General features: G+C 33.6%; 1 protein-coding gene across 3 annotated transcripts; it reads right to left on the reverse strand.

Annotated features, from left to right (window-relative positions):
- Positions 1-1669: 1669 nt before the first annotated feature.
- LOC132628881 (probable aminotransferase TAT2) lies at positions 1670-9768 on the reverse strand. Of its 3 annotated transcripts, none has more exons than XM_060344640.1 (8): positions 9652-9768; positions 5381-5767; positions 3946-4285; positions 3115-3333; positions 2811-2870; positions 2489-2644; positions 2312-2405; positions 1670-1927 (listed from the first exon to the last, which is right to left on the reverse strand). In XM_060344640.1, exons 2-8 carry the CDS (start codon positions 5716-5718, stop codon positions 1797-1799), a joined length of 1338 nt encoding a protein of 445 aa, XP_060200623.1. In that variant the 5' UTR covers positions 5719-5767; positions 9652-9768; the 3' UTR covers positions 1670-1796. The 3 variants fall into 3 exon arrangements, with proteins under 3 accessions (XP_060200623.1, XP_060200628.1, XP_060200621.1); XM_060344645.1 differs by having other exon boundaries at positions 5381-5761; positions 9652-9673; XM_060344638.1 differs by lacking the exon at positions 9652-9768 and having other exon boundaries at positions 5381-5909.
- Positions 9769-17037: the final 7269 nt, after the last annotated feature.

The raw sequence follows: 17037 nt of genomic DNA on the forward strand, positions 1-17037 counted from the left end.
CTCTTCAGCAGTTGGAAGTTTGATGTATGCAATGGTGTGCACAAGGCCAGACATTGCTCATGTTGTCGGTGTTGTGAGCAGATAGTTATCAAATCCAGGAATAAAACATTGGGAAGTTGTCAAGTGGATACTACGGTACCTGAAGGGTACATCCAGACTATGTTTGTGCTATGGGGGAGCTAAGCCGATTTTGGAAGGTTACACTGATGCTGACATGGCAGGAGATTATGATAGCAGGAAATCAACTTCGAGTTATATATTCACATTTGCAGGGGGAGCTGTGTCATGGCAATCTAAGTTACAAAAGTGTGTAGCACTATCAACCACAGAAGCCGAATACATTGCCGCAGTTGAAGCTGGGAAGGAGCTTATGTGGCTGAAACGTTTCCTTCAAGAACTGGGTTTCCGACAAGAAGAATACACAGTTCATTGTGATAGTCAAAGCGCTATGGATCTCAGCAAAAACTCGAGGTACCACTCACGCACAAAACATATTGACGTTCGATATCACTGGCTCAGAGAAGCAGTCGAGCAACATGAACTGAAGCTCTCCAAGATCAACACAAACGACAATCCTACAGACATGCTGACCAAGGTGGTACCGAGAGACAAGTTCGAATTGTCCAAAGAACTTGTCGGCATACACTCAAACTAAAAGCCAGTGTACCCTCCTTCAGGTGTATGGGACTGGAGGGGGAGATTTGTTGGGTCCATCCCATAATTTGAGGAAGGAAACATCTCGCTCATTTTAAGGAAGAAAACAAGGAAGAAAACATTTCCCTTGTTTTGAGGAAGAAAACATCTTCCTTGTATTTGACAAATTGTCAAGTGCTTGCTTGAGTCACAAATGACATCAATAGGTTCATTTCATCCCTATAAATAGGGAAGCCTTCTATCATTTGTAGCATCACCAAGAGCAAGAGAGAAAAACAGTAAGGAAAACACTTGAGTGAGATATAGGTATTAAGTTTAGGATTGGTTTTTTGTAATAGTTGAGTGTGAGAGTTGCTCCTCGTACTGTAATTCTGTTCCGGTTATGAATAGAAGACTTTTCCAATCCTAACAGTTGTGGCTTCCTCCGCTTTACGTATCCATTGAAAGTGATCCATTCCTCCTTAAGGTACACGCTTCTTCCAATGTGTTTGTCGATAGTGCATTGATTTACATGAAGTGGTATAGAACACCCTTCATAGAAAAATTATACTGAGTATATAGAAAATTATATTGTGTATATAGGTCAAATATTGTATTTTATACATATATATTAGCCTTTTAACACTCTTGACTAAATTCCTGACTTCGCTACAGTTTACATGTATGCAAAATGTCGATCCTCGGGCAATTCAAGTCTTTGATAACATTTTGGTATTAGCATGAGTTTTAGAAGCAGAATTCAAGCTTCAAGTCTATTAAGTCTTCACTTTGTCATGTAGCCGAGGCAAACAGTGCAAAAATGCCATTTCAGCTCAAAGCAAATCCTATTATGCAATGCGTAAGATTCTAAATGCAGAGTCAAGTTCGATATTAATTATTTATTACATTTTTAGTTTGTGTAATTCAAGGGCTCTGTTACACAAATTAATAGGTACATCGGGAACAATATTGGCAGTTCAATATGTTTGTAACTTTCCATGTAATCAGCCTGTAACATTACTATAGTCATTGCATGTTTATAAATCAATATATTGCTGTAATTTACACTGTGATTGTACAATTTATACTGTGACTTAGCAACTAACGGTAGCTGAGGTGCTCAGCGTAGAAGATCTATTACAAGGATTGCTTACTAACTGCAATCAACAATGAACATTTTGTTGATATGAATGCCTTTGACAGAACGACTTGAGCCTTCCTAGTGCTTCTTCAAGAGAAGACGGATCCGCTGCAAAGGTTATTCTAATCCAATTCTTTAGACCCACAGCAAGTCCTGCAAGTGTTTTAGTCAAGGTAAATCGCCTCATTATTTGTATAAATGCTTACTCTTACATATTTGCAAACAATTGTCGTTGTTTCCTGAACTATATATTACCTCTTTTTCTGTTCTTCGGCTGATTTATGCAATGTTCCTTTTCTAAGTGACCATTTAGATTTTGTCCCTATTTTTAAAAGTTGTACAAATATAGCCGTTGAGACAGACAAAATTTTAGACCGTGGTCTAACATTTTCTCATACGATTTTCAGTTTTCCCAAAAAGATCGTGGTCTAAAAGGTCCATAAGCTGCGAGAGATGTCTCCTTGCATCCTAAGTTGTGGTTTTACCTTTATTAGTTCTAAGATTAATCATTTATTTCCTCAATTCTTTAGTTCTTACCTGGAAGGAGTATAACAGATTCCTCTTTCGCCAGTTTGAAACAGAAGTCAATATCGTCACTAATGTCTGTCAAAAGTGATACATTCAGCTTCACCTGCATATAATAGAGAAATTGTTTTAAAAATGAGAGCATATACTGGATAAACTTATAGGTGTTTGATTTCTCTCACTGCTCACCATTACAGCCATTGAGCCTTCCGGTTTATGTGGGCAGCTAATACAAGGAATCTCCTTTATCTTTTCGCAACAAATGTCTGCAGTCCGCTTCAACAAGTTAACGGTCTTCCTGAAGAAGACATCTTCGGTTTGCTGAATAATGCAAGGGACAGCCGCCTACACATTAATGGTTGCTATTATCAGGTAAGTTTACATGAGATTCAATTAAATGACTTTGCACTAATTGTATTTACGACTTATCAAAGCTTAAGCTACAATTCTAAGACGCCTTAGACATATACGTTTGACAAAAAATATGAGAGAATAGGGACAAAATGCAAACCTGTATAAAGGTAGCTGGACCTCCGCAAATGTCACAATACTTCTTAATGCGCTCAACAAACTGGTAATCAAGATAAGTCAATAAAGAGAAAAAAATATATATGGAAGAACATCATAAACAGAGATATTAAGGATTGTAATGGAATAATTGATCACTATATATGTTGCTCAGACTCTTCAAAAATATCGTTGGGTGTGTGTCTGATCCTTCAAAAACTATGCATTTTCGGAGGATCCGACACGAATACGGCAACATTTTTGGAGGGTCCAAGCAGCATAGCCTAATCATGTTGTGTAGTACAAACCTTTGGGTTTTTGAAGGTGCCATTGGGATCATTTGTGACAAGCCAACCGAGGCGCCAGCCAGGGACTAACCATCGTTTAGACAAAGAACCGAGAGTAAGCACGGGAGCAATGGCTCCAAAAACTCCCATAGGCACAAATGGTTTAGCACCAAAAGCAAGATGCCCATATACTTCATCTGCGATCACTATGGTCCTAAGCTTCTTTGCAGTTTCTGCAATCTGATATTAACACGAAAACAAAATCTCATAACTAATACAGAATGCAAAAAGGAAAGAAAAACAGTAATCGAATCTTAGGTTCAAATCCAGCGGACGCAAATAACAGTAGGTCTTTTCTTCGCATCTATCCAAAGCCTTGGTGGATAGAATTACTCGGTACTTGTGTTTGGGGGAGGTATCAAGTACCCCGTGGAATTATAGCTTGTTTGGTCAAGCTTCTGGATAGCTAAAAGTGTTTTTTTTTTTTTTAATTTTCAATAAGTGCTTATTCTAAAGAAGGTTAAGGTGTTTGTCTAAGCTTTTAGGGAAAAATAAGCGCTTTTGAGTAGTAGTAGAAGTTGTTTTTCAGAAGATAAAAAAAATAGCTTTCCCTCACCACTTTTGGAACATTAGCCAAGCACAAAGTACAGCTCTAATACTGACAGAAGTGCTTTCACAAATTGATTAGGCAAACACAAACTGCTACTTTTCAAAAGTACTTTTTTGAAAAACACTTTTCAAAATAAGCATATGTTGAAAGCTTGGCCAAACACGCAAATTGGCCCGGACACCACGATTATTAAAAAAAAAAAGGTAGTAATAGTTGTGTGGAAAAAAAGCAGTAAGGACAACCTCTTGAAGATGCTCGTAACTATAAACATTTCCACAAGGATTGCCAGGATTTATAACAACTATTGCAATCGTGTTACGATCTGCTAGAGCTTCAACAGCATTGAGATCAACCTCCCAGCCCTTGCCTGGAACAAGATCAAAGTATCGAACTTCGATGTGTCTAAAGGCAGCACAAAGTGCATAAATTGGGAAACCAGGCCTTGGCAGCAATATGTTAGAACCAGGGCGAGCCAAAATGGACAAGGCTATTTCAATGGCTTGGGTGCAACCAGCTGTGACATAAACATCATCTGCACATAACTTGTCTGGAAGTTCACGGGATAAATAATCTGCGATCGCCCTGTTCGATCAAAAAATATTCAACAAGAAGTTAAAATTAAGGAACCAAGTAGTAAAACATAAGAACAGAATAACTTCATTGAACATTCTGAAACTTCAAATCAAAAAAACAAAAAACAAAAAAGAAGTTACTACCTCCTTATCCATATTATCTGTGAGAAGTTTTTTGCAGTCTTAACTAAGAATGACATGTAATAACCTTCAATATAAGAGTATTTGTCTAAACTACCATTTATCTCTCATTAGACGTCTCACTTAATTAACATTTTAATGTTGGGAACAACATGGGTAGATTCGAAAAAAACAATGAATAACTTCTTGTTTTTCTAAAACGCCAAATACTTCGAAACAAATTCAGATCACCAAAACGACTAATATTTTGGGACCAGAGGAAGTAACAGTGCCTACACATTAACAACAAACACTCATGTCTTGCCTATTTTAACCTCTGCAAACTGACATCGTAAGTGAATTTTTAGACCATCAGGTTACCTAAAAAGATAATTACTCCGACATGTAAACATTCATAATAGTGAGATTAGTAACTTAAAAATAAGACATGTCACCTACTACACCATGTTAAATTATACCGATACTATAAAAATCTTTAGATTATCGGTGTATATATAGGTTATATCATATTTTTCCTAGTTCAATATGTTTGCAGCAAAAAGTGAAGGAGAGAACCATGAAGTCTCCGATTAAAATTCCACCGAAGCAAAAATATTAGGTGATTTCTTCTTATCTGTCCAAGCCACGGTGGATAGAGTTATCCGATATCTCTGCTGATGGGAGGTAACATGTACCCGTGAAATTAATCGAGGTGCGAGTAAGCTGGACCAGAGTAATAAAAGAAAAAAAGAATTGAGGTGATTTTTTTGTTGCGGAGTCATGAAATCTCAAGTTTAAATTTCAATAGAAGCAAAAATACTAGACGATTTCTCCTCATCTGTCCAAGCCGGACAAAGTTACTTAATACCCGTGCCGGTGGAAAATAGCAAGTATCCAATGAAATTAGTCGAGTTACATGCAAGCTGGCCTAGACATTCAGTTATAAAAAGAAAAAGAAAAAAGAATTGAAGTGAGTGTACATTACTTTCTTGCTTGAGGAAGGCCAACAGTTGGAGAATAACCATTGAATTTTTGAGAAGCAAGAGTTTCAAGAACAGCATCCTGTGCAACAGCAGGTGAATGAAAACAAGAATATGCTGTAGGGTCACCCATTCCCAATGATATCACTTTCTTCTTCCTCTTCATATTCTTCTTCAGATTGTTGCAACCATTTTCTTCATCTTCATCATCAGATGTTGTTTCTGTATTTGCCATTAACAATCCAAGAATGCCTTTGATTGTGATATTGTTTGGGGTTTCAATTTCTAGGTTGTTAACTCCGTCAGACAAATATGACTTCACCATCACCCCATTGGTCTCCATTTTCAAGTTGAAACTTCAGCTCAATTTGAAAGTACTCTGAATTCTGAAACTGGAACTTTGGTTGTTAATTTTTGGGCTTTAAATAGAGAAACAAAAATGATAGTTGTGGCCTCGTAGGAATAGAAGTGTTTTGTTAAAGGCCACTCGTTTTTTAGACTTATGGAGCTTCACGCTCCATTTTATTATCATCTGGTATCCGAAGTTTACTGATCCAATTAATTTGGGTTCACATTCTTTAAGTTTATGGGTTTTATAACAATCTCAAATTAATATATAATAATAATAATAATAATTTGGTGACAATTAAAAATTTATAATATTTAGTATTTTCTTAATACAAATAAGCAAAAGTTATTAGTTCACGTGAACTTGTAAATTTATGGCTACATCTATCCCTGCTTTAATCATCCGAAAGATCACTGGTCCAACTAATTTGAATTCTTACTATAGAAATAAAGTACTCCTTACCAATAGGAATAAATTCAAGATTTGAACTTTATGAATTTGAGTTCGAAATTTGACTACAACTCATGTCAAATCTAGTATATTCAGACTAACCCATACGTTACATATTACATATATTCCTATCTACTAAAAAAAGGTTTTCATTTTACTTTCGACATCTCTAATTAAGAATGATGAAATCTCAATCATCCGGTCTTCAACAATTTAAGAGGACAATAGTTAAACAATAAGTACTTTTTTTGTTTTGTTTTGCATGGATGGTTTGAAATATTAAAAAAAAAACATTTTTAATAGAAAATTCTGTCAAAAATTTGCTTGAACTGAAAAAAGATCCGTGTTCTAACTGGGTCCCACTTTGGTACATGTCGGATCTGATGCTATGTGGTCGAAGGTTCGCCACGCGCCAGGATGAGAGCTATAGACTCCTCGTGGTGTTGAAAATTATTTCAATTTTTTAATATTCTTTTGAGAAAAAAAGCTGACCAAACATTTTTAAAGAAAAAATAAAAAAATAAGTTTTGCAAAAACTAGGAATAAATATCTAGTGTATTTTTCAATTTTTGGAAAGTTGTAGAACTTTCTTTAATGATTTTGAGACAAACACCTAACTGTTAAGCTTGGATGTGTTAAACAACGGAGACACAGATTAGACACTTTTACTGATAGTATAGTAAGGTCCCGTTTAGTTATATATATATATATATATAAATCTCTTTTTAAAAAACATTTTCAAATAAATATTTGGTTTGCAAATTGGTACAAATTTTCAACTCCAACTTGTGGTCTCCCCACAATTTTATGTACATATTTTTCAGAATGTGGTGTACGTGAATGCATCCATCAAGACGTAAAGTCCCATGAGTGTGTTTTTTGTCTTCCACATGATGTTTAGTATTCATTTTGGAGCCTTGATTAATTCTGATTCGCGTCATATAAGACGCATTAAAAGGGGAAGAGCTTCTTATCGAATTCAATTTCAGAACTCAAACACGAGATCTCCGAATAAGGTGAAAGGATCATATTCATCCTATCACAGTTTTTTATGGTGACCCCCGAGTGTTTAACTTTATCATCAGCTCAAGATGATTGAACTTGTCTTAAACTAATGGGCGAGTACCTTAAAAACGGATGCGGATCCAGTATTTTGAATTTTATGATTTTGAAATATCACTTCATTGTTTATTGAATTATTGTGATCAAAATTTAACATTTGTATATTTTTGGTAAATCAACATTTGGACCAAAGCAACTAAACCCGTGGTACCTTGTAATAGTGATTCTGTTTTAAAGATGTTACGTGCTACAGGTGATTGGTTAACTAAACTCCAAATAATTAAAAATTAGCGGATCTGACACTCTTTGGTGTGAGGCCACATGTCTTTTGATTAGAAAAAGAAGACACAAAGTTTCTCTGTCAATTTATGTGTCCCTCCCACTTCTGACAAAAAAAGAAAAAACAAATTATGTGTCCATCTAGATTAAGGCACGTAACTAGCATGGTTTTCTATGACCAAAATTCTTTTGAGGGGGTCTCTCACGCACCGTTCGAAATTTAATAGATAATTAGCCGGTTTCTATTCTTCTCCATTTAATTATTTCGTCTTCCGTTTCAATTTAAGTATCTTATTTTTCTTTTTATCTGTCTGAAAAAAGAGTGTATCTTTTTATATTTAGTAAATTTTTCAATTTCAATATTCTACATAGCAAGTTTAAGATCACAAGATTTAAAGAACTACACACATATTTGATTTAAGACCATAAGATTCAAAAGTCTACCTCATTCTGTTTTTTAAATTATGTGTGCAATCAAACTAAAAAACTTAAATTGAAACTGAGAAAATTAATTTTTGTACATGTCATGTTCGAATTTGCAACGTGAACGTTTAACCAACATATCACACGTTATATAGTAGTATACTATTACGGCTAGACCAAAGCCCACGGAATAAGCAGGGTTAGTTTAATCTTAGATTTTTGAGGACTGAAACTATATCCAAGTTGTCTACGAAACGATCAACCAATAGATGAGTTGGCTTCTAATATGTGTTTAGTTGAACAAGTAAAAAATGACCAAAAAAAGAAATTGAACATGCCTTTTACATAAAAAACACTTCCGAGTCTTTGGACGAACTATTGCTTATGTGGAGGCTGGAGTATCATAAGCTTAACCAACAGAAATTTTTCTGGTCAAGGAAAAGAGAAAAGGAAAGAACAAATCCTAAATACAAACTTTAAGCAGGCGTTTGGCATGAACACCAAATATTTTTCACTTTATTTGGAATTATGAAGCTGGAGTTTGTGTTTGGTTTGGTTATAGCTTTTGCAAAAAATATTTTGTTATATGAATGTACTGAAAGTGAAGACATGATTTTAGGTGTTTTTTAAATTTCAAATACAATTTTAAGTTATATTTGGAATTTTCATGACCAAAAGCTAATTTTCAAATAAAGTGAAAAAAAATCCGAAAAAGGTGAAAAATTTTCATGGCCAAACTGGTAAAGTAAGTCCTAAAGTTGGTGTTTGCTTGAACAACTACCGAGAAATTCTTTTGTCATTCACATATTAAAAAGTATCCAAAAGGTGATCTTTGGGATGATTTAACCCAACATAATGTACGTAACATGAAGTGATATTGTAAAGCCATATGCTATTAATATAGTTTAACCTATTATAGGGAAACTTATGTAAATGTACCCATCAATCAACTAGTTTACTAATATTTAGTATAAAGTATACACTACTTATGCATTGTGTACATATTTTGTAAACTAGATGACCAAGTGATATTTGACTATAATTTTTCCACGGCAATTTGTAGGATTGCCCTTTGCTGGAGGTGGTCTTTAATTTTTACCCCTCAAAATGGTGGTCTTTAAATTCTGCCCTTCAGGCAGAATTTCAGCTTGTGCAAATTCTGCCTGTGTCCATGCAAATTCTGCCTTAAGGCCCAAATAGGCAGAATTTACATGGTAGATTTGTAAAATTCTGCTTTGCGATTTTTTTTTTTTTTTACTGAGCTGGAGTTCGAACCCACAACCTCAGCGTGTTAAGCGAGAGGCAATACTTAAAGACCACCAATTTGAGGGGCTAAAATTAAAGACCACCCCAAATGAAGGGCAATCCGCACAAAAAAAAAGATTTTTCCAAGGTTGATGTAGAAGTACTTTTGCACATGGGCCTCGAAAAACAAGATACAATCCATTAGGGCGGGTTTGGCTAATTTCTTATCTTACTTTGAGCTTTAATTATTTGGTTCGACCTGATTTATAGTTTCATCCAAATTGATAAGGATTATAAGTATGATTTACTATGTAACGGAACATTATGATTTACTATGCCACTTTTTGCAGCTAGAATAAACTAGTGTTCACGTAATCTTAATCCAACATTATTCTATCATAGGACCCGGTACAGTATTTCATTTTCGTAAATATATCGCGAAACAACAATCTTTGTTGGAAAACATACCTGTAATGGCGCTCTCTAGTAGTATGGAAAGCTTTGTCGAGAGATTCTTTTATTCTATCAGCATATAAAAGTTAATTAAACTTTTGTGGCAAAGTAGAAGTTTTGTGGAAAATTGGGGTTGCAATGTGTAATTATAGGAGATGGAATGGCTAATAAGTGTTCCAAGTTTTTGGATAAACAGATACTACATGATAAAGAGGTGAGTCAGCAATTCTGTACAAACAAGAGTACCAAGATGAGGATAAGAAGTCTCACATTAAGACGTCTCTACTTAAACGAGGAGGATCAAGATAGCAAAATGAATCGCAAAAAAAAAAAAAATAAATAAATAAATAAATAAATAAATAAAGGAGAGAGAGATTGATGACAAATAGAAGTTTCAGGTTCAAGTTCTGAGAATGGTGAAATTCTTGATAGGGAATGCGTTTTTTTTTATAGGTTTTATATGGCTACACGATGCAAACATGAATTAATTGAGTTAGTGAGTTCCGAATACGAAATAATTAAACAGAAAAACGATGTTGTAGCAAAACAAGGATAGGAAAATAGAAGATGACAAGTTAGAAGAAAGATACCAAAATGAGTTTGGAAAACAAGATTGGCAAGTTAAAATCTTGATGATAATGATGAACCATAGGTTTCGAACTCTTAAAAAATTACTCTCTCCGTTCCAATTTAAATGTCTTCGTTTGACTGTGCTAAAAGTTTAGGGAATAAAAAGAGACTTTTGAATCTTGTGGTCCTAAATTAAAAATGTGTGTAATGTACTAAAATGTGCTTTGAATCTTGTGGTTTCAAACTTGTCATGTAACATGTTTGAATAATCAACTTACTAAATATAGAAAGAGACACTCTTTTTAGAACATATCAAAAAGAAAAGTAAGACACTTAAGTTGGAATGGAGGAAGTATTTTTTTGGTCTTAAAAAAAGCTGATATTGCATGATAAGAGAGTAGCGGTGAGATGGATAGAATTTTGATATTCTAACTAATCGGAGGTCTCGAATTCTAATGGTGAGAATTAAGAAGTCTAGATAGGGAGGGTTTCCCTCTTAAATAGACCCATGCATATCGTTACATGATATGAATCTGACATGCCAAGTCAATCCAGGCAGGAATAGGAAGAGTAGCTATGACCGTGGCATACTTTTAATGGATGGATGCCCTTCGTTTTCGAGTGAGCTTTGCAACTTCTAGTTATATATAATAGTAGCTAGAGAGGAAAGAAAGATTGAATGGAAAATAATTAAATAAAAAAAATACTGCAACACAATTAGACCTCGTTGGTTTGATGAATTAATTGAGTGAAGTAATCATGGTGTTTAGGACCCGAGCTAGGTAGCGTTGAGAGGGTTCTCCTTCAGCGGGAAATTGCATTGTATATATAAGGTTCAAATTATTACTCATCTTTTATGTATATATATTTGATGTTGACCCCCTTGTCTTCTTCGTGTATTTACTTCTTTATATTTTTGAACCCTCTTAATGAAAATCCTTTGAATCATGTATAACTTATCCTGGTATGATTTGGGGGAAATACATAGGTTATTCCCTAAACTTGTTTTGAAAAATTATTTATTACACTTGGCACGCCCAGTGGACTAAATCTACCTTTCATATTTTCTCTCACAAATTAGATGCAAAATCTGAAGCCACAAAATCTAGAAAGAAACACTCTTTTTAGGAATAGAAAGAGACACTCTTTTAGGGACATATTAAAAATAAAAGTAAGACACATAAATTGGGATGGATGGAGTATTTTTTTAGTCTTAAAAAAAGCTGATATTACATGATAAGAGAGTAGTGGTGAGATGGATAAAATTTTGATATTCTAACTAATCGGAGGTCTCGAATTCTAATCTTGAGAATTAAGAAGTCTAGATAGGGAGGGTTTCCCTCTTAAATAGACCCATGCATATCGTTACATGATATGAATCTGACATGCTAAGTCAATCCAGGCAGGAATAGGAAGAGTAGCTATGACCGTGGCATACTTTTAATGGATGGATGCCCTTCGTTTTCGAGTGAGCTTTGCAACTTCTAGTTATAGTAGCTAGAGAGGAAAGAGAGATTGAATGGAAAATAATTAAATAAAAAAAATACTGCAGCACAATTAGAGCTCGTTGGTTTGATGAATTAATTGAGTGAAGTAATCACGGTGTTTAGGACCGGAGCTAGGTAGGGTTGAGGGGGTTCTCCTTCGACTGGAAATTGTATTGTATATATAAGGTTCAAATTATTATCATCTTTATGTATATATAGTTGATGTTGACCCCCTTGTCTTCTTTGTGTATCTTTATATTTTTTAATCCTCTTAAAGAAAATCCTTTGAATCATGTATAACTTATCCTGGTATGATTTAGGGGAAATACATAGGTTATTCCCCAAACTTGTTTTGAAAAATTATTTATTACACTTGGCACGATCAGTGGGACCAAATCTACCCTTCATATTTTCTCTCACAATTAGATCTTCAAAATCTGAAGTCACAAAATTTAGAAATAGACACTCTTTTTAGGAATAGAAAGAGACACTATTTTTAGGACAAATAAAAGAAAAGTAAGACACATAAATTGGGATGGAGGGAGTATTTTTTTGGCCTTAAAAAAAGCTAATATTGCATGATAAGGGAGTAGTGATGAAATGGATAGAATTTTGATATTTTTAGCTAATCGGAGGTCTCAAATTCTTATCTTAGAGAAAAGAAAGTCTAGATAGGGAGGTTTCCCTCTTAAATACCCACGCATATCGTTACATGATATGAATCTGACATGCTAAGTCAATCCAGGCAGGAATAGGAAGAGTAGCTATGACCGCGGCATACTTTTAATGGATGGATGCCCTTCGTTTTCGAGTGAGCTTTTCAATTTCTAGTTATAGTAGCTAGGGAGGAAAGAGAGATTGAATGGAAAATAATTAAATAAATAAAAAAATACTGCAGCACAATTACAGCTCGTTGGTTTGATGAATTAATTGAGTGAGGTAATCATGGTGTTTAGGATTGGAGATAGGTGGGGTTGAGGGGGGTTCTCTTTCGACGAAAAATTGCATTGTATATATAAGGTTTAAATTATTACTCATCTTTTATGTATATATAATTGATGTTGACCCCCTTGTCTTCTTCGTGTATTTACCTTATCAGTATTTTTTAACCCTCTTGATGAAAATCCTTTGAATCATGTATAACTTATCCTGATATGATTTAGGGGAAATACATAGGTTATTCCCTAAACTAAGCTTGTCAACCGGTTGGACCTGGCCGGAACCGGAAACCGGAAACCGGCTGGTTTCTGGTCAAAAATCCGGAACCGGTCACCGGTGGAAATGCGGAAACCGGACCCGGCCGGTTAAAACGTAAAAAAATGTTTTTCTTTCTTAAGTATATGTATATTATAGTATTTCTCAGTATATTGTAGGTATATTTATATATGTTATATAAGTTTATAACTAAAGTTTATATAGTTTTTCTTAAGTATATGTATATTGTAGTATTTCTTAGTATATTGTAGGTATATTTAGATATGTTATATAAATTTATAATTAAAGTTTATATATTTACTAACTAACAATATATAAATATATTAAGTTATATGCTTAAGTTATATGTATCATAAATTAAGTTTATATATTTACTAACTAAAAATTTATGAATATTATAAAATTCTAGATTGTTTTTTTTTCCTAAGGTTATAACTTTCTATTTTATAACTCAAGGTCAAGTATATGTATATTATATAAATATACTTATATATATACACTATGTTTAAGTTATTTCTAAGTTTATAAGTTCAGTTACTAAATAACTTAAGTTTTTTTTTTATAAATTTCTATTTTATAACTCAAGTATGTGTATATTATAAGTAGCTAAGCATATAAGTTAAGTTGTTTTTAAGTTTATAACTTTCTATTTATAACTTAAGTATATTTATACTAGATATACCTAAAATATACTAAGAATATACTTATAATATAAATATACTTAAGTTATAAAATAGAAATTTATAAACTTAGAAAAAACTTAACTTATATGCTTAGCTACTTATATACATATAAGTATATAACTTAAGTTATTTTTAAGTTATATGTATTATACTTAAGTTATTTTTCCAAGTATATAACTTTCTATTTTTTAATTTAAGTAGATGTATATTATTAGTATATTCTTAGTATATTTTAGGTATATTCCTAACTTAATATAAGTAAGAATATGAACACAAGTAAATAGAAGAAAGCTCAATGAGCCACATATTTTATTCATTAATGGATAACATTTATTTGCAAGTTGTAGTTTTTTTTTTTAACTTGCAAATAATACGTGAGTTGCAAAAAAGTAGTATAAGAATAAAATCAAAAAGTTTGAATCATTTCGCTAATCTCCGCAATATTAAATTCGGTCATTGAGATATCTTCAAAGTCTTCCATTTGGTCTACTCCACTTGCCATCAATTCTTCAATCTCTTCCTCTTCGCCTTCCACCGCTCCAAGTTTTGGTTGCGTTGCTCTGATCTAATCCAATCGTGAATGCAAACTAGTACTTGCAAGCTAAATCCGGATAATGAGTGTCTATGGTCTCCAATTTGTTGTCTTCCTTGACTAAATTCACTTTCCGAAGCCACGGTTGATATTTGAACCGTAAGAATATTGTTGACACCCAATTTTGTCCCGCATCTCCCCCGAAATACCTATTTATACTTCTGGTATTTTGAGAAATTAAAACATGCACTTAAATTTTACTATAATTATTAGTCTTTTATTAACATCCACGTTTTATTATCCTACTGCAGTTATTATTATCATCATCATCATCATCATTATTATTATTATTATTATTATTATTATTATTATTATTATTATTATTATTATTATTATTATTAATTATTATTATTCTTAAATTATCATTATTACTAATTGTCATTGATTATTATTATTCTTGTTATTTCCATTATTATTATTATTATTATTATTATTAATTACTAATCATTATTATCAGCGTTATTTTGTTATTAGTTATTAATCATCATTATCATCGTTATTCTATTATTATTATTATTATTATCATTATTATTTTATTATTATCACTATTATTGTTATTATTATTAATATATTATCATTTTGTTATTATCAATAATTGTCATTTATTATTATTATTATTATCATCTTTATTATTATTATTAATTATTTATCATTATTCTTATTGTTATTTTGTTATTAATTATCAATATTTGTTATCTACTATTATTATTATATCTATTATTATTTTATCACCATTGTCATCAGCATTATCATTATTACCATTATTATTATTGTTATTATTATTAGCAGTATTACTACCGCTATTTACTTGCTGCTATTATTTAGTATGATTGAAATTTGCATTTCTCAACGTTCTACCAACTTCCGCATACACATCGCGTTTATTTCGCACATTTAAAATGATAGCGTTTATTTGTTATTAAATATTATTGCACGGTCATTGCAACATCATATAATTTTATTATCCGGATCTTTTATAATTACATATTTCCGTATTAGGTGATATTCTGGCACCCTTAGTACATCGTTAATCAAAATGGGTCTCTTATTCAAATTTAGAAGCCAAACTATTTCTTGCACTCGGTCCGTATTTTGACTTACCGGACCCCAAATCAAAGTCCGATTAACTCCTAATATTTTGGACTAGACCATATTTTTTATCTCAATTTTTAGACCAGTCCATGTTTTAATTCACTAGTCCATCTTTTTAATACCCAGTCTAAAAATTGACCCGGTCCACAAATGGACCGGGTCCGATCCATTTTTCATCCAAATAAGGGAAACCCTTTTTAGGGTTTCCCCTTCATTTCTTCATTTCCACCGCCGCTTCCCCTTTCCCTCCTCCCTTTCTCCCCTCCTTCAAACCCTAGCTGCGCACTCTTTCTCTCTTCCATCATCCCCCACGCGTCTGACACCCCCACTTCCCCTCTGCTCCACTTCACCATGTTCCCCCCCTCCTATTTTATTGTATCCTCCATCCCTCTGTTCCACGGAACTCCCGCACCTGTCACCACGCACCTCTGCCGACTCCACCATATCCTGTTCCCCACGCTCTTCCCTCGCTCGTTTCCTTTAAACGACTATAAAGGAAAGGGAGAGAGGAAGGAGAGAAAGGTCTTCTTTGATCGGAAAAAAGAAACCCCCAAAGAAATAAATAAACTCTCATCTTTATCACCAGAAATCCCCAGAAAGCATTAAGATCGCAGTCGTCACAACGTTCTACATCGATTTAAGATACGAAATCGATCTTCTGTTTTTTTTTTTGTGTATTGCATAGAATCCGAGAACACACAAGTTTGATTCGGGTTCGGGTCGAAGGAGATTCGAAGTGTTCGCGGATAGATCGAAGCCCCGTACCCATTTCGCTGCACCCGAAGCAGGTGATTCTCCCTTTCCCCTTCGCGCTTTCTTATTTTTATTTTGGTCTTGTTTGTTCTGTACTGTTTGCTCTGGTTTTGTCAATGGTAACGAATGATTGTACCAGTGTTTACTTGGATATAGTTTGCATAGGTTCGTATATGTTTTAATTTACTCAGTTAGTTTATCCTTAATGTGTGTTGATATGTGTTTATTTGAATATCAGATTTGAAGTGATGATTTGTTGGTATGAACATGACAATGTTCGAGCATTGCCTAGCCGATATTCGAACCATTGTTTAGCTGTCTACCCCTTGGATAATAATATTCGGTTATAAGGATTTCAAATAATGGCTTGAGTACCCTCGAACGATATCACTTAGTTTTGTTTAAGCAGTAGTGCATAGGTAATGATCTAACGATGTCTAATCCCAAAGGACATATTAGCCTATTAGTTAAAGTATGAATCCCACTGTTAGTTTCACTTAAGCTCATCCTATCTAAAACATAGACTTACATTTAGTATGGTTTAGATGGTTAATAACTCTAAATAATGAAGGATGTCCAATCTGGCCTAATATGGTGTTGTTGTTGTGTCTATGCCCATTCACAAAATGTTCCTGAAAATCTTTTAGTATTGGTATTTGTCTACTTGTTTCAGTTAGTTTTCGGCATGGATAAAGTAAGTTCAAAATGGTGTCAATGAGTCTAAATAGGATCAACAGGAATCCAAGTTCAACCCCAGTTAACCTTTTAGAGTGAGTCATGTAGTTTGTGTGATTATCTGTCAAAAAGATCTAAAACCTTACCTTGTCTATCTATCCGTATGTATTTCATGTGAATATACTAAGTGCTCATGCTTTCGTACAACTGAACATGTATGTAGTATTTCATTTATGTCCTTCTTTAATCTTGTGGAGTATTTGAAAACCATGGGATCTTGTTGTAGCCATTGCATGATCTGTGGAAGGGGCTTGAATGAGTTTCATTTAATGAA

Source organism: Lycium barbarum, chromosome 1 (assembly GCF_019175385.1).
Source record: "Lycium barbarum isolate Lr01 chromosome 1, ASM1917538v2, whole genome shotgun sequence".
Lineage (NCBI taxonomy): Eukaryota > Viridiplantae > Streptophyta > Magnoliopsida > Solanales > Solanaceae > Lycium > Lycium barbarum.